At 28.4% G+C, this 24867-nt stretch overlaps 1 protein-coding gene across 6 annotated transcripts in view; it reads right to left on the bottom strand.

The window, feature by feature from the left end:
- Positions 1 to 24867, bottom strand: part of LOC136974593 (bromodomain-containing protein 3-like) — a 129670-nt gene that overhangs the window by 42913 nt on the left and 61890 nt on the right. For 4 of the 6 annotated variants that reach the window (XM_067269517.1, XM_067269520.1, XM_067269518.1 and 1 more), the window contains exons 10-11: positions 18685 to 18741; positions 18480 to 18581 (exon numbers count right to left, since the gene is read on the bottom strand). In XM_067269517.1, the coding sequence (XP_067125618.1) occupies positions 18480 to 18581; positions 18685 to 18741 (159 nt within the window). The remainder of the gene's footprint in view (positions 1 to 18479; positions 18582 to 18684; positions 18742 to 24867) is intronic. The other 2 variants (XM_067269522.1, XM_067269519.1) reach the window with 1 other exon arrangement.

The raw sequence follows: 24867 nt of genomic DNA, 5'->3' as shown, positions 1-24867 counted from the left end.
GGCCAAATTTCACTCTTTTACCTCTTATTGTGATTTCCATATAGATATACAATATACACAACTCTAAGTAGCACATCTCAAGTTTATAGGAAGAAATTGTGTAACTATATGGTTGCCACAATCTAAGTGTCTAGAAGAGCTGCATGCAGATTGCAAACCACAGTTTGGCCACTGTGGTTATATATTATGTATAATTTACGTGAAATCTGATGTTTTTAGTGTTTTGGTCCAACGTGATATCACAATTATTTTGTAAAGATCTTTATTATAGTAAGGTTGCCCATGCTTGATATATACACAAAATATACAAATAAATCATAAAAAAATATCAAATAGTTTATATTTTAAGAAATAAACCATCATAAAATTGATCGGATAGAATAAAAAATAGTTGCATGCATGAAATTATTACATTACAAATGAATAAACTTTGCTAGCATATACTGTTGTGTTGTTAGAAAACTAAATATAAACTGAAAAAAAGTAGAAAATTCAAGATCTTGATCTAAAAATAGATAGGTACAAAAAACCAAAACACATTAGTTACTACATGGAATAATCTTCCTACACTTTAAGAAACTTTTTAATGGTCATAATACAGCATAGTACAGCAGTGGCAAATCTTTTCCTGAAATGATTCCAAACTGAATTCAAAATTTAAAAACTCCAAATTGCTCTGAAGCAAAATAAAATAATAACTGCTTACAAATTTTATCTTATTTAACTTTTTAATCTATATCTGAAAAATAATAATACACTGTAAAAAGAAAATTATAATGTGATTAGGACTAAAATGGAAATAATTTTTCATTTAATAGGAAATATGCTGTTGTTTATTCAATGATAATTTTTCTAAAAAGTGCACTAAATGACAATCAACAAAGTTTTTTTTTTTTAATATTGTTCCATTCGTACATGTAAACATTTGAATCACCAATGTTAATAAAATCACCTTAATGATGCTAATAAAATTTGCTGTATTTTCACAAACAAGATATTTAGCAATAACTATTATGACTTACAAAAAATCACAACAAATGTATCAATGAGATCTAACTTTCTTCACAATTTCATGATTTTTATTTTGCTGTAATTACATCAGACTAATAACATTTTGATCATTTTAAAGAGGACATACAATAGAACCCTGATTTTATGTGGTTTTGCTCTATCCAAGGCAAACCTGTAAGCAAATACACTACTTTTCTTATACTGTAATTCATAAAAGAAAGTTTATAACAAAATGATTTGTTTCTGAACTCTATCATTCCAATTTAAATCTGAAACAAATCATTCATATTAAAATATAGCTGTAATAATATACACATTTTCATTCTTAAACTATTGTAGATATTAGCTCTGTAATGAACATATAGTACACTTCACGTCAATGTTTAGAAATTAGTAATGCCGCAACACGGAAGTGTCATTTATTTAATTAGCTCTGTAATAAATGATGTAAAAAATGTTTTTGCATATGATTAAAGTCATTAAGGTATAAAAAAGCTTAAAAATGATACACTACATAAATCTTTTATATTCATATTTTTTTAAATTGAAATGACTGTGGCCATCCATATTAGCTAAGCTTCGGTTATTAGACAGTCTACATTATCTTGGATAACTGGAGTTCTACTATATATGAATTCCTAACTATTATAAGTAAACAATTTTACTAACAAAATACAAATAAAATAATAATTACTACTTACAACATAAAATCACAATTGCCTTTCATTTAATTCATTCAAACTTCAACAGAAACATAGTCAAGTAAATAGAATTTTTATTCCTTTTAATACATTATTATAAACTTTTGTAAAGTATATTTCTACTTGTTCAAGTATACAAAGATATAAAAGGAAAAATAAAGATTATGAAATTTAATTTTGTTAATAATTTTACACTGAATGAAATGCTTACACTTATAAAAGGATTTATAATAATGAATTATTTCACAAAATATTCCTAAATTAATTCGAACTATCAAATAAGATTTAGTGATAAATAAGATACAGAGAATGCTGTTTGAATGTAAGACAATAACAACAAAACCAAATTTTCCTTCTTGAATAACATTCTTCACTGATAAGCCACTCTATGAATTTCCTATAAATATAAGCATTAGAATGAATAACACAACCTTTTTCTTTTAGATATCCAGCACAAAAATTTCACTAAACTAATGTTTGAGTTAGTTTATAGCTCATCAGATTTAAACTTAAATATTAAAACATTTTAAAACACCAGCATTCCCTCATTAGATTTGTAAACCTAATTAAGAGCTGTAGACTAACTCAAAAACATTAGTCTGATATAATGTTCTGGTAATTTTTTGATAAGCATTAGATAAACATTGTTTTTAAATATTCTAACCAATGCGCATATTATCTGCACATTACAGAAAAAAAGGACAGATACAGATTTACTTGTTCCATGCATAGATTTTAATCCACCTATTTATAGAATTAAAGAAAATTCTTGTATTAATTCCTGTCAGTGACCACATTCATAGACAATATAAAACAACATCCTTGTATTCTCTTTTTATATCCTGTTGCTATTAATAAAGAAAGAAGCAGTTAAATTTTCATTCTCCTATCAATTTTTGTTAATAGCATTAAACAATAATATCTGTAAATGAAGTGCCATATTTTGGCACATTGTTACTGCTAGGAATAATCAAATTCTAGCAGTAATAACTGTTATTTTATCTTAGCTAATTTCATGTTATATAACTATACTCTTTAAACCTGTTAACTGGAGTTGTTCTATTTTTAGAATCGCAAACGTTTTCGTTGTCCCTCCTGGGCTCTTCCTCAGGCTTTACCGAATAGGCCATTACTGTTTGAATAAACATTCGATATGAATTTCTTCCGAACACTATCACGTGCACCCATTCCATAGTTGTATTGCACATGCTCCATAATCATTCCTTTAAACACTGTTATCCAGCAATCCATTGTTACGACCAATCGAGTTTCGACCTGCAATTAAGGGAATCCCCTTTCTCAGCTTGAGTGTCGGTCAGTGGGAAATGGTGACATGCGCACTAAGCTTACTATAATAGGCTTGCGCATACTATAATAAGCTAATAGCGTACTATAATAGTCTTTTTATGAATAAATTTGAAGTTTGTTGCATAATTTGTATAATTTTACAACAATCCAATATTCCTAGCGCAAGCTCCTCGCTTATCGACCAATTCGCTTAACGACGTAGTCGTCGGAACGGAACTTGGCCGTAAAGTGAGGCATACCTGTATTCTAAACTGTTAAATTGTATGCCAAGAATGGTCAGATTTTGACTGAAAACATTTTAATTAATCCTTGTGGCTTCCTGAAATCAGCAGCAATTTATTTGTTTATCTACAATCAATGAAGATAAATAATAAAATCAATCAATAAAGATGCAGTCACATTTTATAACCATAATCAAATCCATTCCTTTTTAAATTTCTAACTTTTTCACACAAATTCCATTTATTAAAGAGGCTAATGAATTCTTTAACTTAAATAACTATAGTGATGCAAAAAATATTTGTAATTGAACACAAGAAAAATGAGTTACATAATACATGATCAATAATATCTAGAGTGTGTATATAACAGTTTTCTGAATTGAAGAAATAAAAAACTAAAAGCATAAGCAGTTCCTAATAAGAAATATATGCAACTTTATATAGAATTAAAATGTTATGGGCAGTTAAATATGAATCTAATCTGGCATAACATAACACAACACAATTTGAATGTATCTAAACAATGATAGGATATACTAACAATGATCATTCAATTTACTGTTTCAATCATTTCCTTCAAAAAGTTTGTTTCGCTGTTTCAATATTGAAACAGTAAAACAAACTTTTTATTCTCATTTAGTAATAAGAATAATTTTAATTTATTCTAAATACCTACAAACAAAAATTTTATAAAATTAAGTTATGAAATGAAAGTAGAGATCTATTGTTTTATATCATTATAACACATAATCATAACAATAATTATTCAGAGTTTTTGTCAAAAGAAACATTACACGAAAAACTTGCATCATTGATAAAAATGAACAAAATATTTTCTCAGTAATCTGGTCCATACTTGACATAGATCAGTTTTGTTCATTTTGCTATTCGATAAAACAACAACCTTTTTTTTACGTTCCAGCACTATTTTTAATTACGTAAAAACGTTTTCAACTGCTGTAAGCTTTTATTTGTTTATTTTTGCATTTTGCTATTATATGTTCCAACAAAGAAAAAAATTATTTTGTTTTAAAACATAATGAATTAATAAAGTTAATACATATTATACATTCTTAACATTATTTATGCAGTACAGTACAAAAATTCTTTTAGATATTCAGATAATCAAGTTATAACCAAATCCTGTTATAAGTTGATATAAAACTATAATGGTAATAAAGAGAAGCAGTTCCCAAGACTGCAAGTAAGCCTAGGTAATATCACTTATGTATGTACAGGTACAGGGTGGCTATAATTAAAGTATACCATTTCAGATTACACTGGACATAAAGCTATTAGATCTAGATTGATAAAATTTTGTAGACATGATTATCTTGATATGGGACTATTTAGTGAGTAAAATAGTTACAATTTCTGTTGTCAGGGGTTTATAGACAGTGCCACTGTTGGAACAGCTTCAAAGAAACCATTTGGCATGTTTTCCATCATTCTTGGTGACATATTGCAATTGCATTATCACATTAGCAACAACTAAGTGCAGCATGTCACAAATAATGAATGCCCTACCCCTTTAATTTGTTTCCTCCATTCTAATAAATCTGCAATCCTATGTTTGTTCTTGCTTTTCAAATTAGCACTGTAAGCAGAAGTCACAAGATTGAGTTCAGATAGATCGGTGGTTCTCAACCAGGGCCAATGTAACATTACTGGTGGTCCACAGAAAAAAAAATACAGAAAGCAATTTTTTTTAAAAATAATATTTTTACCATTTTTATTATTAGATTGCAAGGCCAGACTAAAAAAAATTCTTAGTTTATAAAACCGAACTGACCTTTAAAATCCCTGATAATTGTTATCTGAACTTTCTTCTTCTTCCTCTTCGTCGTCATCGTTGTCCTCTTCATATATAAGATGGTCCTCACTGCCATCGAGAGCGTTACTTATGCCGCACTTCTTAAAAGATTTAACAATAATGTCTTCTCTCACTCTAGACCACGACTGTTTTATCCACTGACACACTTGTTTGATTGTAGGTCGTTTTAAAGCTCCCTTCGGCGTGAATTCATGTTGGGTTTTATCCATCATCCATTTGTTCCATTCCTCTCTCATATACACTTTAAATGATTTATTTATCGAGACATCAAGAGGTTGCAATTGTGAAGTAAGTCCTCCCGGAATAACAGCAAGCTCTGTATTTCCCTGTCTGAATTTCTCTTTCACAGAATTTTTCAAATGACTACTAAACTGATCTAGTACAAGAAGAGAACTCTTCTTCAATAAAGCACCTTTCCTTCTCTCCCACACTCTGTTAATCCATAATTTCATACCAGCCTCATCCATCCAACCCTTGTCATGTACGTGAACAACACCTGGCGGTATTTCAGAAGGTTTTGGCATTGTTTTGCACTTGAAAACGATCATTGGATTAAGTTTAGTACCGTCAGCACAACATGAAAGGACAACAGTGTAGTGCATTTTTTCATGTCCACTTGTTTTTATATTTACAGTTTTAGCACCTTTCATGGCAACAGTTCTGTTACTCGGCACATCAAATGTCAGAGGAGTTTCGTCCATATTCGCTATTTGGCTTAGTTCCACACTGGTTTTCTTTCGATGTTGAATAATAAAGCGATGGAATGATAATATTTTCTCTTCATACTCTTGTGGCATCTTCTGAGATATTTTGGCTTTGGTTTGCATGCTAAGTCCATGACACTTCATAAACCTGTAGCACCAACCAATTCCACCCTTAAAGTCTGTTAAGTCCCACTGTAGTGCTAGCTTACGAGCGTATATTTGAATCATTTTTGTATTAATTCCAATGCCATTTTGACGGTGTCTTTGAATCCAGTTCAATACGTCATCTTCTAGTTTTGGCCATTTTACATTCAATCCTCTATTTGCACATTTAGTCTTCCTCATTTTTTTCAGTTCTTTACTAGCTCACCAATCGCGAATGGTTTTTTCTGTTGGTGGAGGGCCAAAACGCTGTTCAGCTGCTCTGTTTCCATGTTCTTCTGCATATGCTATTACTTTCAATTTATAGCCCGCATTATATGAACACCGGTACCTTTTATTTTTTTCCATTACGAAACTAGCTACTAACAAAAATATTGTACTGTTACCGATAACACAAATCACTTTCAATTCAAGTTCACTGGCGGGAGCCTCACATTTTCCAGGCTTTTCAAAAGGGAATCTTTCTCCCGCCAAAACTTGCTCCTTTTATACTGGTTGGAGTCCACGACCATCCTCCAATCAGCGCTACGAAGTCTCCGGCCCAACATACGCTTTCGTCGACCAATCGCCGCTCTTTGATTTAAACCCAATGGCCGTTATCCTAACCGTCGTTCTATCGGTCGCTCTCCAACGGACTCCTCTCCAACGGCTATCGATTTGAATTTACAGAAATACGTTACAAATAAAAAGGCAGGAATCGCCCGTCTCACGATTCCGGACCACGACACTGCTACTGCCAGTTGAATTCAATGTTACCAGATAGAGATAGGTTTCCCAAGCATCAAATATATGGCCATTTTTAAGACTGGCAGGAATTTTAAATCAAACACTGGACATTTTTATATTAATTTCAAGTATAAGATGCACATGAATTTTGGAGGCAATTTTTCGAAGAAAAAAATGCGTCTTATAGTCCGTAAAATACGGTATATAATGTTTATGTTGTTATAGAACATACCTTTAGTGGTGAAAATTGTAACTATTTTAAAAACTGTCCATAGTTTTCCCATGTCGAGATAAAGTACCTAGAAAATTTTATCAATCTCTCCTTAATAGTTTTGTCTCCAGAATAGTCTAAAGGGGTATACTTTAACTATCCCGGGAGAAATCACATGTCCCATTCTGACCCGCACACCTTATGTTATGATTTGCTAAATCATTAATAATTTTGTTTTACTGATGTGACTCACAGTAGCTTCCTACATTCTAAGTTATTATCGGAACGTATGGCCATTACTCAGTTTTGCAGAATGCATTAAAAGATAATGGCTCTTTGGGGTCATGGTGACCCACAGCGACCCTTGACGTCTGCGTAAATTTGTATTATTAATGTAACGTAAATGTAATAAATATAATTTTTTTAAATCATAAAGTGACATACCTTTTCTATGATAAAAATAACTTTTATCATCACTAATTGTTCTATGTTTTTTCAAATAGTTAGGATTTTTCAAATACTTATAAAAATTTCCTTCAAAATTTAATATGTTAATTCAAATGTTAATAAATAATTAACTAAGGCTTTCAAAGTTAACATATACATTTATTTAATTACTAAACAGAATAAGAAATAATATATTAAAAAAAATTGAAAAAAAGTAAAACTGTTAAGATATAAATTAATATTTAAAATGTAGGTCGAGGTGACATGCAGCAACCCCTAAAAATTGTCAAATGATATGACCCCTACCGGGCAATAGACCAGTATATTGTAATCAGAAAACTATTTTTTTTTTTTATTCTTACCAGTCACATTAACTGAATTCTTAATGCAATGATTGTGATTTAATTAATTAATTATGGTATTTTATTAACGGAAAAATTCATAGAAACATAATGAGGGACAAACCTCTTCAAAACATCAGTTTTATATTGAGGGAATATTGTAATCCTTGTGTAGAACTTATTTTATTAATTTATTATTAATTCACTTTATTCCTATTATAAAAGTGATTTTAGAATGATTATGCCAGACAAATGTGCTTCATAGAAATTTAATTACATTTTTACTTTTATTGTTACATAGAATGAGTTTATTGTTCTTTACAATACTAAATTTAACATTTAATTATTGCATTGTGCTGACTGATTCAAATCAATCAGCATAGTGCAACAACTAAACAAGTTATTATTGTATAGAAAAATATGTATGAAATTAAATGTTTAATTGTAATATGATTTAAATTTATTTCTAAATTTAGTAGATATCATACAATGAGTCTTAGAATCTTTCAAACAGTTAGAAACAATTGTATATTTTTTTCAAAAAACTGTAACTTGCAAATAATCTGAATGGCATACATAATTCACAAAAATGAGTCCTAAGAAATCTCTGCTTGCCAAGAAATCACATCTAAGCATCTTTTGGGAAAATGAATATTATGAAACATTACAAAAAATAGTCAGTTTTTGAAAAAGCAAAACTATTTTCATTCATATACCAAATACACTTCATTTATTCTTCAGTATAGAAACACCACTAATTTTAAATCCAAAAAAAAAAAAAAAAAAAAAAAAAAAAGTTCCTTAAAATAACATAGGAGAATAGCAAGAATATATTAAGAGGTGTTTTTAGACTTAAAATTATCACAAGAAATTGTAAAAATGTCTCAAATTACACAAATCTAAATAAAAGCTACCATTTTAACTGACAGTAATTATATATGTATTACCTGAAAAGTATGCAATATATTACACATCGATCAATAGAGTAAATATATGAGTTTCATCTACCTATTGCCTATTGTCTCTAGAAGAACCATAAATGAAAATGACAACTCTGCAATAAAGAAGGTATTTTGTGTTCTGCAGTTTGAAAAGTTGGAATCAGTCATCACTGTGAAACAAGAATGTTTGCCTTACATGGTGGATTGCTTTGAAATCTACAAAATGCAAAAAAATCATTGAAAATCAAGCTGCACAAAGATGACTGATTATGATGACTTTGCAAGCTATGTTCTGCATTTGACACAGACGAAGCAGAGTCACCATTTTTGTTTCTGACACCTCTGAGGGACAGCAAATAAAAAGACATTTCAATGCAAATAGTAAGTGAAACTCAGACATTTACTCTATCAATTGATGTACAGTACATTGCATACTTCTCAAGTAATAATTAACATAATTACAGTAATTTAAAATGGTAGAAATCTTTTTTTTTTGGATGTCCCTGTAATGAGACTCTATTAAATGCATTACCTCAAAAATACATGAAAATATCAGACTCTAAAATATCATCGAAGCCTTTGACATCATACATTAGATACAGAAACTTTATGCTCCTAACTTGTTCAAAAAAAATTTATTCTGCAAAATGAAAGAATTCATAATTTCAGTTCAAACTTAAACCATCAACAAAAAATTGCAGATAACAGAAATATATACAGAAGTATATACTAAACATTTATTAATTAAATGACATAATTACTGATGACAGATATAAATTATTCCACATTATTAAGTAATGAAACATATCATTTCTACTCATGCATTGTAGAAAATGTATTTGTGTAGATTAAAGGCATAGCTTAAATCAAAAATAAACTTTAATTCCTAACAGAACTATATTTAAATATATACACTATAACTGAGATAGGAGGATATGCAGATAAAATTATTATTATTATTATAGATCAGACACTGTACTAATTTACAAAGGTTATAGAATTACATACATCATCATCTAATATTATCCATATATAATTCATGACAGACAGACAATGATTTAAATTTCAACTGCTTCTTTCTGGTAATATTCTTAGAACCTTATACTAATGCATACAAACACAAGAACAAGCATTTCAACTATAAAAGGTAACAGTTTGAAACATACTCAGCAAGGCAGTAAAAAAATGAAAAAAGGCTAACAGTGAATGAGATAAAGTGATGAAGTAATGTAAGACAAAATGTATTTATCTAAAGTATGTGAGGCAGCAAGAAATGGGGTATGGCTGTACCGAAGGATTAACATATGATTAAACAAATATCTTCTTTGAAGATAACAGTTCTCAAATTATTTATAAAAAAATATTATTTATTTGCATCATAAAAATGTCTCCATATTTCACAAGTGTCAATTGGTTAAGAGTTTTCCATTCACTATGTTGAAATAATAAATTATTGAAAACTATAATCTGAATTTATGAAGATTGTTCATTATAAATCTGTCTTTTGTTTGAATTTTCTTTGACCAGATGTAAAATTTAACAATGCAAGATACTTTATCTTCAATATATTATATTTATTTGATAATTTAGTTTTAAGTATAATTTTTATAAAATCCTGCATCTAGTCACTAATAATTTTATTAGATCAGAAAAACAACAAAAACAATTTTATTAGGATTTTGTATGTAATAGTTTTCAATTTCTCCATTATTTTTGATATGAAAAGAGCATTACAGGTTCTAGTCTTGCTCCAAGTAAGTCTTTTCTTCAGAATTTTCTAATAAATCATTTAATTAAAATTCAACTTTATTTCTAATTATTAATCTAAGAACTTAACTGTCCAAAGGTCAGTTAGGTCAAATTCCATACTTTAATGAATTAATCATCATCTTAATTCTAGTCCATAAATAATTTGGCCTTTAGATACATTTGGCTATAGATATGAAAATAGAAAGAGCACCAATCTTGGACAAGAAATAATAACTTATTTTCAAACTTAAGCAAAATTCTATTTAATAAGAAAACACAGTTTGTTTATTGGATATATTGCAGAAATTATTCACAATTAAAACATCTGTCAGACTTTTAATGGATTTATGGTATTAAACTTATTTGTCTGTACAAAGATTCCCAGATGTTCAAGTATAAATTATTTCTGTAAATCAAGGGTCAACAATGCAGTGCCTGTGATACATTTCAGATGCACCCTCTAGAACCATAGTCATGCAAATGCAAATAAATATACTTGCAATTTTATTTAATTTGATTTTGTGTTATTTTATGTATGTACTTTTAATTTTAATTTTTTAGCTATTACACACATGTATTCCATGTGCTGTAAGCTAGAACTTCTTGATAATATTATATTACAAAACACCTTTCTTGCTTTTTCTAGCTGAAATAGCTAAAAATGTTAGTTCATTTAAATTAAAAATATGCTAGAAAAAATGAGAGAGGTGTTTTATAATATAATATTACATGCATGTATAATCTTTATTTTGTATAAATATATATATTTGAAAACAATTATTTTGTTTATTTATTACAACATTGTGATTTTTTTTAAAGATTAAACTATGTGCCCTTGATGGTTTTTAAAGTTTTTATTGCATCCTTGGGAACAAAAAGGTTGCCAACCCCTGCTGTAGGATCATTAAAAACTGAACTATAAAATCCATTCTTTGTAGGATTTTAACAAATGAGAAGTAAAACTATCAATAAACAAATAATTAAGTAGCTCAGTTACTATAATATAAATTCATTCGATCACTGCATTCAATCCTATTACTTAGATATTCAGATAAAGTTATAAACTATATGATGATAACATATTTTCCACAGCACAAAAAAATTCCATTTTTTTTTAACCGCTGATATGCTGAATGACAACAGCAACACATTGTTTAGTCAGAATTGCAACAAAAAAGATAGAAAAAGAATAAATACTGGGAGCAGAGACAATAAAAGAAAACAGGAAGAATCTTCATATTCAATCTACAGAATTAATTAAATTTTTCTTGACTGTCTTTAGATTTGAACTGATTTTCCTAAGACTGCACTTGCAAAAGTACTTTACTAAATATATCCTTAGATTCATGATTTGTCATCAAGCTTAAGAGTCCATTAGTGTCATACACAGTGACCGTTAATGAAAAAAACTACATAAAAAGTTATTGAATACATAAATTCTTATCTAGCATTTTAATCATATTCTTAAGTTTTGCTTTTAATAAGCAAACTAAAACTACATTATTCTTGTCTTATTTGACCTTCTTTCTTGCTAAATTTTATCATCCAGAACATTTTTATAAAGAAACTAACTGTTACCCACGGCTTTGCCCGCTCGGATTTTACAATTTGATAGAAATAACCCTCCCTCAGTACTTCATTAAGGTTCTCAATTATTAGTTGTTACTAATTTGGTAAAATTACTGATTTTTGTTTGTTTCAAAACTATGGACTGCTAATGCACCTAAATTCAAGTTTCAAATATTATGGGATTTTGAGATACGATAAATCTGAGTTTAATTTTTTTTTTGAAACATAAATGACGTTATCTGAAACGCCCTAAATTTAAATAAATAATAAAATGTAAAAATATGGAGCATTCACGAAGATAAAACCTTTGTCGTTGCACACCATCAGTAGTCCATTGGAAATTACAAAAATTATGGAGACAACCTTCCCTTTTAGGCAACTGCCTCCACAACAAACATGCAAAAATGGTAAAACATCCTCTGGTGTTTTGCCACTATCACAATAATATTTTTTAAAAAATTAACAAAGTAAAATCATGGTTGACATTATTTCAGACACCATAGTAATTATTTAATTTATAACAATCTAAATATATAAAATTCTCACACGCGTGACAATCAAACACGAGTCGTATCAGCTTATACTAACTTATAACTTACCTTACAATTAAGAAAAATGGAAAAAAAGCAAAAGGGATAGGAAAGGAATAGAAACACCCAGGGTTTTTCGTAGCAACATGCTCTTGGATAGAACACCACTTTGAATCTCTCCTTTATTCATGACCCTCTTCTTGTAGACCTTTTGTCTATTCCTGACTTCGTCGTTTGTCCTCAAGGTTTTCTGTCCATAGTCTATTTTTTCTTTCGAACTTTTTCGGCACCTCTCAGTCTCAGATTGTCCTTCTTGATGTCTGGAGCACTTTTTTCCCCTCCCTATTTCTTCAAGGTTCTCACCAAAAGTGACTGTTTCTCTGTCTGTTTGGCCCCAGGGCCCTACACCGTCTTTTGTTCTACTTATTTTCGTGGAAAAGATAATCCTACCCAAAGGCAAAAGTGTTAGACAGGAAAGTTCTAGAAGGAATTCAGAACAAAGAAACAGGAAGAAAGGCTAAGATTAATTCAAATAAAATATATAAATATACAATATCATGGCCGACGGCCACACTATAATCGAATAAATATGTAATAACAAATTTGAATTTAAATGGTTCGAACATTTGGTTAAAAAATCATAATACATAAATATTGTATGTTTGGAATTTAAGTTATTACCATCAGAAACAAAAAGTTGCATCTGAAATAGTACAGTAGAAGCCGTTCTCCTGGTTAAGCCTTAATGCTCTCCCTCTCCCCCGTGGGCAAATTTCAAAAAATCCCTTCTTAGTGTGCATTCCCATGGTGTACCCTACTAAAACTTAGTTGAAAACAAAAAATTGCATCTAAAATAGTAAAGTAGAAGCCATTCTTCCGGTTAAGCCTTAATGCTCTCCCCCCGCAGGGAATTTCGAAAAATCCCCTCTTAGTGTGCGTTTCCATGATGTACCCTAACTGTGTACCAAATTTCACCACTTTAGGTTCAGCAGTTTGCTCTGGATGATGATGAATCAATCAGTCAGTCAAGACAAGTAATTTTATATATATAGATTATTAAAAACTTGTATATTTCCCAATCTTTATCCTGTAGGCTAATGTTAAATTGATTTTAAATTTAAAGCAACTTCAATTTTCCCCATTAAATTTCTCAACTTTACAATAAATAAATAAATATTTAGAAAATTGAATGGTTAAATTTTATTTTGATTTATAGTTATTAAGTATTTCCAATCTCACTATTATGGAAAAAAAAAGTAATTGACCTTCTTTCTTAAAGCATGTTTTTGAACATGCTGTAATTAGGAAAGAGGAATAGCAATTGAATTACAATTATGACATAGTAGTGGCCAATATAGCATTGAATTTTTTGTATTCATTTCATTTGAAAGTGGAATAAACTTGTACAAAATTTATGATAAACTTCAATGCTACTTTTTTAAGTAAATAAATATAAGTAATAACTTATATCAGAACTTAGATGTTTAACAATTTTTTTTCTCTTGAGAGAACAACTTACTTTCTAAATTATTGATAATAACGATTTTAACAAAATAACATAATTAAAAAGTATTTTTTTTAAAACTATAAATGTCCAATCAAATGAAAAACAACCTGTATATAATTGTGTGCTGTACAATTAAAAAATTTAAGATTTGCTTTAAATCACTTAATGTCAATCTTTGGAAATTTTCAAAGATATCTATGTAATACAAATCATTTTCAGTTTAACAGCCCTTTGTTTCAGCAATTATTGTCTTGTATAGCTTTAAATTTAAATAATCTCCGGCAACAGAGAGACAAACATAGCTATCTTAGCAACAGTTTTTGTTGTAGATTACTTTTTAATTGTGCTCATGTAACTAATTAGTATCCTGGCTCTATGTATAATAATCTCAGGTCTAAAATGGTGTTTGCTAAAAAAGTTAAGAATGTAAGAAAAAGTATTACATAAAAATTACTGTCAGATTACAGTATCATAACGTAAAAGTAGTATCAAAATTGAAGGAATTTACAATGCCGAGAATACTCTTCAATTAACACATTCAATCATTAAGAGAGTTGTTGGAACTGATTATGATACTATTTATCATTATACCATACGTTTGTATAATCAGACATTGATATTATTAAACAAAATTTGATTTTTAATGTTATTTGCTCTTCTTTTCTTTTTAATAGGTTCTGAAAATGGACATTAAGAATATTTTCCAAATATTCTTAATGTCCATGATTTATTACTACAAAGCTTGAAGAAGAGCCCAGACGGGGCTACAAAAACGTTTGCAACCCTAATATCAACCACTCCGGTTATCTGGTTCTTACGTAAGTGTATTTTTTGTATGAATTTCCGGTGTGTAAAGAAGATTGATTATTTGGAAAATGATAAACAGCTTGACTTTTTAAGAGCCACCAAACTTTTTAGTGAGTATAATCAAATATTCCAGTGATTTCTTCTCACTGTATAATACTTCCTTCATGTAACAATTATATTCTTGTCTCTCACTTACTTTACATTACTTACTTTGTAAACAAAAATTTTATTAGTTTATTAAAATAATTATTCATCTGTACTGAGGTATTACTGAAAATTACTCTATTACCCATCAAATGATACCAATTGTGAAATAGTGCAACAATTCTATACTTAAAATACAGATAATTCCAATAATAATGTAAATACTAAGGATGCACCGATTAATCGGTAAGTAATTGGTAATCGGCCATTTCACCGATTGATCGGTTTGAACAATCGGCTAATTTTGCATTTTAATATTTTTGTTAGAATGTCACGTATAAGGCTAGTAATAAAAAATAATAAATTTCTGTTATATACTTATTATATATCACATGACAAACTGAATATTAAAAAAATTTTAAGTTATAATATGCATTGATAAAACAAATAATGTAAGGTATAATATAACCTATTCAAAGCTCTCTCTTTTATTTAAAGCTTAAACTTTAAATATATAAAACCAATAAAAATTTAATATTCAAACTTTAAAACCCTTAAATTGTGATGCAAAAACATGAGAATTTCATCATTTTCGGGGCATAGCCTATTTCTTGCCGGCTCATAAATTGTTACCTCCCGTGCCAAAAATTCTTTCACTTTCAATGGAAGATGCCGGGGCACTTAGATATTTCATAGCTATTTTGCTAAAATTAGGAAAAAGTTCTTTTGAACTTCACCACAAAAATGGATCACTTTGTATAAGAGGTAAATGTAAATATTTTTCTAATTCTTGATTGAAACATTTGTTGGTTTTTTCTTCCTTTTTAAAAACATGCACTTATTCATTTTTTCGTTTACCAGAAGCTAATTCATCAAATAAATTAGAAAAACTTAGAACTCCATCTCGATCATCTCTAGAAATGGAAGCCTCAGGATTTAATTCTTCTTGAGATTTTGAATTATCAACATTATCTAAGCTATCGATTGTCCATCTTTTTATTTCCTCTACCATGTCTTTTTTTGCAAGTTTATTTTGAATCTTGAATCTAATAAAGATGACAAGCATAAAGACTTGTTTTCTATATATGCTGAAAATCTATTTTTATTGAATTTTCTAGTCCTATAGTGGTATTAATGCCACTAAAGGAACTACTGTTCTTTGCTTTTGATAATAAGAATAATTTCAGAGTCTCTATTATGTGAATTATTGAAGATGAGGTGGTTTCTTGGTTGCTAGCTTCCACAGTAAAAGAAAAAAAATAGAGATCAACAACTGCCGAATTATCGGGCTAGCAAATGGCTATAGTAATATTAATAATTAAAGTTAATTTGCTACTAGAGTTAGGCGTTAGGCGCCATCTCTTGCTAAATTTAATAATTAGAATTTTTAATTAAATAATTTAAATAAATTTAGGCCTAACTGGAAGAAAAGAATCGGCCCGAAGCGGCTTTCTTCCAGTTAGGCCTAAATTTATTTAAAATTATTTAATTAAAAATTCTAATTATTAAATTTAGCAAGAGATGGCGCCTAACGCCTAACTCTAGTAGCAAATTAACTTTAATTATTAATATTACTATAGCCATTTGCTAGCCCGATAATTCGGCAGTTGTTGATCTTTATATGTAACGGGTTAGTTGTTGTTTATTAGAAAAAAAATAGCTTCATATTGAAAATTATTTTTATAACAAATTGTTATAAAATTATTTTTATCATATGAAATTTTATATTTTTATTAAGAATATATAATTTCATGTGATAATAATCATAATATAATTACCTATTAATACAATAAATTATTAACACTAATTGGCCAATTAATTGGTACTGGCCAATAATGCGTGACCAATTAATTGGTAATTGGCCATTCTTCTTATCGGTACATCCTTAGTAAATATTGATTTTATAAATTAACAATGAAAATTGTTTAATATTCTTAATATAAACATACTAAAAAAAATTGTTAACCAGAGTTGTGTTTATGGCTTGCAATGTATAAGAATAAGGATGGATATAAATATTTGAGCATGTAAACAATCTTATGAAAAAGCTACTTTTCAGTAAGATTAGAGTGGATTACTTAATATGATGTATCAGTTGTATCCATTGAGTGGACCACAATAAGGTCAACAGCATGAATGAGAGATTCAAAATTATACCAAAACCCATACTGGCCAAAATAAATTATGAGAATCTGAAATGGATTCAAATCTGGATCGTCAAAGTGGTACGATAATATTTTACTATGTGGTCATCTGATTTCTCTCATGTAATCTCCCAGAAATGGGCAGTGTAAAATTTTCACATTTTGCAAATTAAACACATGCATAAAATACAAATGACTGATGGAAATCTATTATCCTCCTACATTCATCTCTTCTGATAAATTTTATATATAAAACAATTTCTATGTTCTAAAACAATACTCAATTTAAAATTTTAAAGTTTTGATTATATAAGTTGAATCATCTTGAATCTTACAGAATAACTAACTGATCATTAAAAATGTTTGCCTGATATGCAGTTTAAATTAAGATTGAATTATGAAGACATTTTGACTTTCATAGAATAATTCTACAATTGTTGACTGATTAAGAAACTGGAGTCTTTCTGTAACTATTTTAGTTTAATTTTATTTATTTATTAAGAGTCCAATATAAAATCCATATTGCTAGATAAATACTTGTAAAATATTTGATCATTTACAATAAAGTGAATATTAGCATAATTTTCCATCTGAATTAACCTTAATCAGGTCAAACCAAACACAGAATTAAGAGAACTGTTTATTAATTAGGCTAGATGGTGAGGAATGGGGCTAACATGCCTAAGGGAATGTTTGTAAAATCAAATGAGTTACACAAGTAACTAGATAGTCATAAAGTACTAATTTCATTCAACGCATATGGTCTATATTGGAAATGAAACTCATCAATTCAAAATTTGCGAAGGAAAGAATTCATTTCATGAAAGAAAATGGCATATGATAATGCTATTTCTAAATTTGCCTGAGTATACAAATTATGAACTAAAAGGAAAGATGATACAAATAACTGCCTATATGAAATGATTTGAGAAAAAACAATTTAGATACTACTCCACTAGCAGCAGCTCTAGAAACTGCATTTTATAAACAGATCGATCAAAATGTTCAACAAAAGTTAGAACAATGGCAGTGAATGATAACTCATTTGACTTCACAAATGTATACTAGTACAACCCACTCTGAAAAATTTGGAGTTGTCAATCCAGGTCCCCCAAAATAACAGGTTGACACCTTTACTGCCTCAGTCATCTAAATGTTGGAATAATCTCCCTAATTAATTAAATTCACTTTGAGCAATCCTATTTATTCAATGTAATGATAAAAAGGACCTCTGCAAGTGAATTAGCATTTTTTATGGTTAACTAGAAATATGGAGTCGGACAGGAAAGATGAAAAATAATTTCAATTAATTTGAATTATGGTGCAACCTTGATTGATTGGTTGTTCTGTTAGTTCTCTGTTTGGCCTTCATGTTTCTGAATATATTCTAATATATTTGGACATATTGTATATTAAACCTACCTTAATTGTCTCCAGATCCATAGGATGTTTAATAACTTCGTGATAATCTGGTAAATCCAACAACTTCGCATCTACAGGCTTATAAAATGGCCACGCGTATCCCTAAAAAAATTTCATTATGCTAATCTTTCATTTATATTTAATATTTTTAAGGAAATCAATTTGGAAGCAGCTTTGAAATACGTAATAAGCTATGGAAACATACCATATTTGCTCGGATATAGGCCGCAGATGAATCTAAGCCGTTGTCCCCACCTTTTAGCTAGTAAATGAGAAAAAACAAACACAGGCATCTTAGTTGTAAGGCAGATCCTTTTATTATAATTAGCAAAGCACACATTACTACCCCGGCCAAGTCGTACCGTAGAAGCTCTTACCAAATACTAGCATTGAAAATGTTGTATGCAATGACTGTAATAATTTCCAGTTTATCAGTAGGGTTTTCGATTGCATAAAAACATTAAATAAATGTAGGATACGTAAGAAAAGATGATACATAAATCATTATTATTACAGTCCCTGATATTGAATTCTTTTCTAACAAAGTACTATCAATAAAACTTCTCGTGTTTCATAATATAAAATATAACTTAAAAAAATTTAATATTCATGCATTATATATGAATGTTACGAATCAAACATATAGAAACAAAACTTACATTAAAACTTATAGTTAAAAATAAATAGTTTGAAAGATTAAAAAAAGGTTTGTATTTGTTTAAATTAATACTCTGTAAATAACAACTTACTAATTTTTTATTTAAATTATAGCAAAAAAAAAGTTTTAAATAGATATATATAGCTTAGATAAGAAATTCATGTACTTTGAGTACTAGATACTTGTCAAGAATAGCAATTTCATTCAGAACTGCTGTTCTCAACAAGTTCTTGAATTGTCTCTATAAGCTAGTCTTCTATTAAAACATTTTGTTATAATTTTACTTTGAAATGTCAATCTCATGCATAAAAAGATTTTATACATAATGTTTGAACTCATTTTTGATAACAATTTAAGTTTAACTGACTATTCAATTGAAACTTTATATAAGTTAAAAATATTTCTACTGAATGCTTTGTCTAGCCAAAGTATCTGTAAGAAATATTTTCTAGCAGATCTTTTTCTTTTCATAGAGGAACATGCTATAAAAAAGTAATAGAGTAACTTTACGATACAGGAATTAATTTTCCACTTAAAAAAGGAGGTAGTAATAATTTTTTTTATCTTTTGAAGAGAAAATTCATATTTACACAGGAATCATTAAACAAATGCCTTAATAAAACATTGAATAACATTATATGGATAAAGTTATTGAAGATTTTTATCATTCTTAACTAAAAAGTCATTATTTGAAAATATCTACTTATATATTTTCAATTGCAATCTTCTTATAATCAGTAATAATCTAAATCATCACAAATGGATAATACAAGTGTTTTGTTGCATATAATGGATGGCAGTGAGTATAAAAAATTGTAATAATAAAAATTTATTTTTAAAACAGTCAGATATATAGTCCTGAGCATAATTTAACAATGGAAGACATTTTTATTTCATTGCTATTAGCAGAGACTGCTGTGACAGAACATTAATTTGAATAGAGCAAAAAATAATAACCACCCAGTAATACACTAGAGTAAGTCAATTCAAAAAGAAAAGAGCTCATACAAGCAACATAAAATGGAAAACAGGTAGTAAATTCACATATTTTGTAAAATTTTAAACTGATTGCTTGAATATTAAAAAGCATTATCTGCCATTAATATGCAAAAATCTCAAATCATATAACTACTCTCTCACATTTTTAATCACCAAATATTAAACAACATGTAGCTCTATCTTTTTGCTCTACACACATAAAAAGAGTCATTCTTGTGTCCATAACAAATTAGGCTCACAATGAAGATGGCTAGACAGAGAGAACAGACCCTAAAACAGGTAAGACCATTTCTGAAAATTTCTAGCTCCAATTTGAATTCCTCATATGTTGTTATAAAACAGAAGACCTATATTTTCAATGCACTAACCATCTTGATTTCAAACATAGAAAAGACATAAAAATGATATACTTTAATTATTTGCTAAATAAATTTTTCAAGCCTCCTCATTAGAATATACTACTCTTGATATAATCTGAAACCTACTCGCAAAAATGGCATGTTTCTGTTCTCTGTAAAAATCCAATACTGTCGAGTAACTGAGTGAATTTGAGCAAGTTTATAACAACGGAAATTTGTTAAGTTTCTTGATGTTTGAAAATCAAATAAGCAACAAATATCAAAGAGTATAAAGCTATATATATAAATATTTATAATAAAATAAATTTTAAATATTAATATTAAAAAAAAATACTATAAAAAATTAATTATATACACAAATTGTAAAAATTTATAATGTAAATTATGCAACTTCTTTTCCAAACTGCATCAAGAGCAGAATTTTGACTGCCTCAATCATTTTTTAAAATGTATATCGATTTTGGCAAATTCATTTATTTAATACAATAAATTTACATTATCTTTTTAACAATTTAATAAATTGTAAATTAATATGCATATATATTGCTTATAGACAAGAGTAACATTTTAATCAATTGAAGGATATTTTTCTTTATTCTGGGAATTTAAACTTTAATGAATATGCTAGTGATAAAATATATATAAATATCAGTAGATAATAATGATTATTTTTTACATCATTAAATTCTCATTCATTCATTTTAAATAAAATTTCAATTAAAATTAAAGCAAATTAATTCATCAGATGACTCAATACAAAACTAACTTAACAGTTAAAATCTAATGGATTTTTTGGAAAATAAAATTTACATGGAAAGTGCCAACTTAAAATTTAAAAGCAGTCGTTCCTAATAAAAAAAAGTCAAGTGCTTTGTGGCATTTCAAATGAATAATATATAAATTGAAAGTGCAACAGTGCTCTGTTTAAATGAAATTTAAATTATAGACTAACATTATGGAAGAAAACTATAATGTTATTCTGAATTTTATATAAATATGCACTTCTTCAAAGACAAACCCAAAAACATTCAGGACTTATGTTTTGCATCATTTCACTCAGTAAAAAAGCAAAATCAATACTGTGCTGTATTAAATTTTTATTACAGATTTTGTTAAATGTATTGTTCTTTAGTAATCAGTTCCACAGAATAAATTAAAAATAAAAACTGAATATATATAAACAAACACTTTAATGAAGTTTCTCCAATTTTCAATGCAATATAAACCCAATAACAATACATTTATATGCAGATTAAATCAGAACGATTTTTAAACTTTCACATTTGGAGAAAGTTCTTCTTCATTTCTTAATAAATGAGCATACTTCAAATATAAACCCAATGTAGTTTCTATAAATTATGTAGCTATACACACACAAATCATTATTACTTCAAGCTTACTACCATTTTTCAATATAAGCTAGTTTGAAATACAGAATTATCTTTCATGATAACTGTTCATACAATGAATTTAATGTAAATTTCTATTGATAAAAATGTTTATTATAGACAGTTAAATTACTGATGTTATGTTTTGATATTCATTTTATTATTTTAGAGATTATTATTTTTTGTTATATTCATTAAAACATTTGTCTTCAATAAAATCTGAGAGGTGGACAAATAAAGTAAATTTTATTTAATTATTCTTTATAACTTCTGTTTTGTGGGTCGGCTATAGAGCTAATCTATAGTTACATTATCATGGAAAGATATTACTTTACGAGTTAATAAAAATGAAGACAATACCAATTATGAAATAATGACAAAGATGTCATTCATTACAATAAATCAATTAACCTCTTCTATTTCCAGTAAGCAAATTCATATTGTTAGTTTTTCATATTATTTTTCTTAAATCTTATGCAGTAATTCATGAAAAATTCAGCTGAATGTTAAGTATTAATCAAAGTTTTAGCAAAAAGATTGTTGTTGTAAAAATAAAATTTGATGATTAAAATCATGCAAAATAAAAAGCAAGTTATGTTAATGATTGACTTTTCCTTAACCAAACATTCTTTCAAATGCACCATATGATCCAAAACAATTATTATATACTGATATTTTATTATTATTTTACCAGTTTCAGTAACAATATATATCATGTTATATTATTAAATATGTAGAATTCATACTTATTTATACAACATGAAGAAGTGTTTTTTTTTTCCTTAACTCGAGATAATCATTTCTTAATTTTCATTTTGTTTTATGGATTTCCAAAATGCAATAGTGCAGCAGTGATTTATGCAGTTTCATTTCATACAATTTTAAAACAACAAACCTTAATTCTATATATTGATATTCTAACTATTACATGCCTACTGCAAAATGCATTTTTTGAGCTAAATCTTGTATTAATAAATATAATAACTTAAGTAAAGGTTACAAAATGTTGAACCAATGCTGATCATCTTGTGATGAGTTGCATCATTGATGTTATACTCTATTATGCCATCTGCTGATAAAAATGAAAGACGCAAAGTAAACGGTTTCTTTCAATGTCAGCCACTGCCGTGTGCTGTTAGAGTTTGTATTATGTCAACAATTAACAGTACATTATGTCCAAGACATGCGAGTTGACATGTAAAGAAAAAAACTCAACAAAGTCTGAATATGCCTCAAATTTCTCAGAAATTAAACTATTCCCATTCCACTGTTGGTTGTAACATTGCAAAGATTAAGATATTTGGAAATGTGGATAATTTACTCTCTAGTGCAGGGATGGCAAACCTTTTTGAGTCCACGTGCCATATCGTAAGCATACTTAGCTTTAAAGATGTTAATGCGTGCCAATGTCTTAGACTTCGAATAATGATATTTAAAGAAATTAAACAAATACGCTTACGAATAAATGTAAAAAGTCTGATTGAAAAAAAAATGATCAAGTGATAAACAGAAAGGATGATTGAAAAAGACAGAAATCATATGATACATTACGTGCCAGATGATTTCTCTTACGTGCCACTTTGGGCACGCGTGCCATAGGTTCGCCATCCCTGCTCTAAGTGCATGGCTACATACCAAGGAATAACAAAATTCTTTACTGTTTGAGCCAAAAATATTGATTTGTTACACCTGAGAAAGTGACAACAGAGTGGAAAGTATTAGTAGGAATGGTCACAAGTCCATGTATTGTTTGCAAAAGGTTCTGCAAAGCAGGAATTTTCATATGTAAAACAAGGAATGAAGGTGGCAAGATTGGCATGCACCAAAAAGCATTACAATTGGACAACAGAACATTGGCAACACATCAATTTTCAAATGAGAGCTGTTTCTTATTACTTTAGTAACCAGTCCCAACTTGCACACTGCAAAATAAATACAAGATATTTTTCAAAATGCCTTGAGGTCCATAAAGTATGCTCCTTCAATAATATCAATAATGATTTGCAATCACCTCTAATGATAATGGAAGGCATTATTTCATGGATAGCACAATGAATTCAAATCAGCATGAAATTATTGTAAAATGTCGTGTCATCAACAATACTTTCCAATGATTTGACACTCTGCCACATCTCCAGACAAGTAAGTGTACATTTCTGGTTTTAATAGTGTTTAATAGTTTTAAAATATTAAACAATTACCCAGCATTTCACTCTTCCAAATGCAAAAAGCATTCTCAGAACTGAAAATAAAACTGCTGGATTGGTCTGGATATTTACCAGGTCTCAACCTAGTGGCATCTCATGACTCTTGAAGTTCAAAAAGCATGGTCTTAACAGAACAGGGGCTGACAAAAAATATTCATATATGGCACCATAATATTAGTCATGATATTATTTAAAGATTGACAGCATGCCAAAGAGAATTCAGACTTTTGTTAAAAATGTTACAAAATATTAATGGATACAATGTATACATTAATGTATTAGTATATTTTTTTTCATAAATATTATGTATTAATTTTTAAACAAGAAACTCAATATCAAGTAATATCCTCAAAATAAGTTTCTGCAAGAGTAAGAATAACTTGTAGTGAACTGAGCTTTACAGCTCTTATATTCTTCCTGCTTCTTATCATTAATACATCATCTCCATCATTGGTTAGACTTAATTATCATCATTCTGTTGATTCATGTAAATTCAGAGGTGAATACTTTAGAATATCACCATGTATAATAATAAAGAAATCTTGCTATATGAATAAAAATTAGAATAATGCAGTATTCACATAAGTTGTAAAAAACAATATTGACCAATAAATGATAAAATCAAAATACTGAAGTGAGTGATTTCTTGCAATAAATGATATTAATACCTTTTAAATAAATTATTTCCAAAATGTCTAATTCTGTAAGTGTGTATGTTTAACAAACTTATATTTTCATTACAAAACAATATTTTTGATATAGCTTCTTAATAATCAG

This window comes from Centruroides vittatus, unplaced genomic scaffold (assembly GCF_030686945.1).
Source record: "Centruroides vittatus isolate TY-2023 unplaced genomic scaffold, ASM3068694v2 contig_351, whole genome shotgun sequence".
NCBI lineage: Eukaryota > Metazoa > Arthropoda > Arachnida > Scorpiones > Buthidae > Centruroides > Centruroides vittatus.
This window is presented reverse-complemented; position numbering and strand designations above follow the sequence as displayed.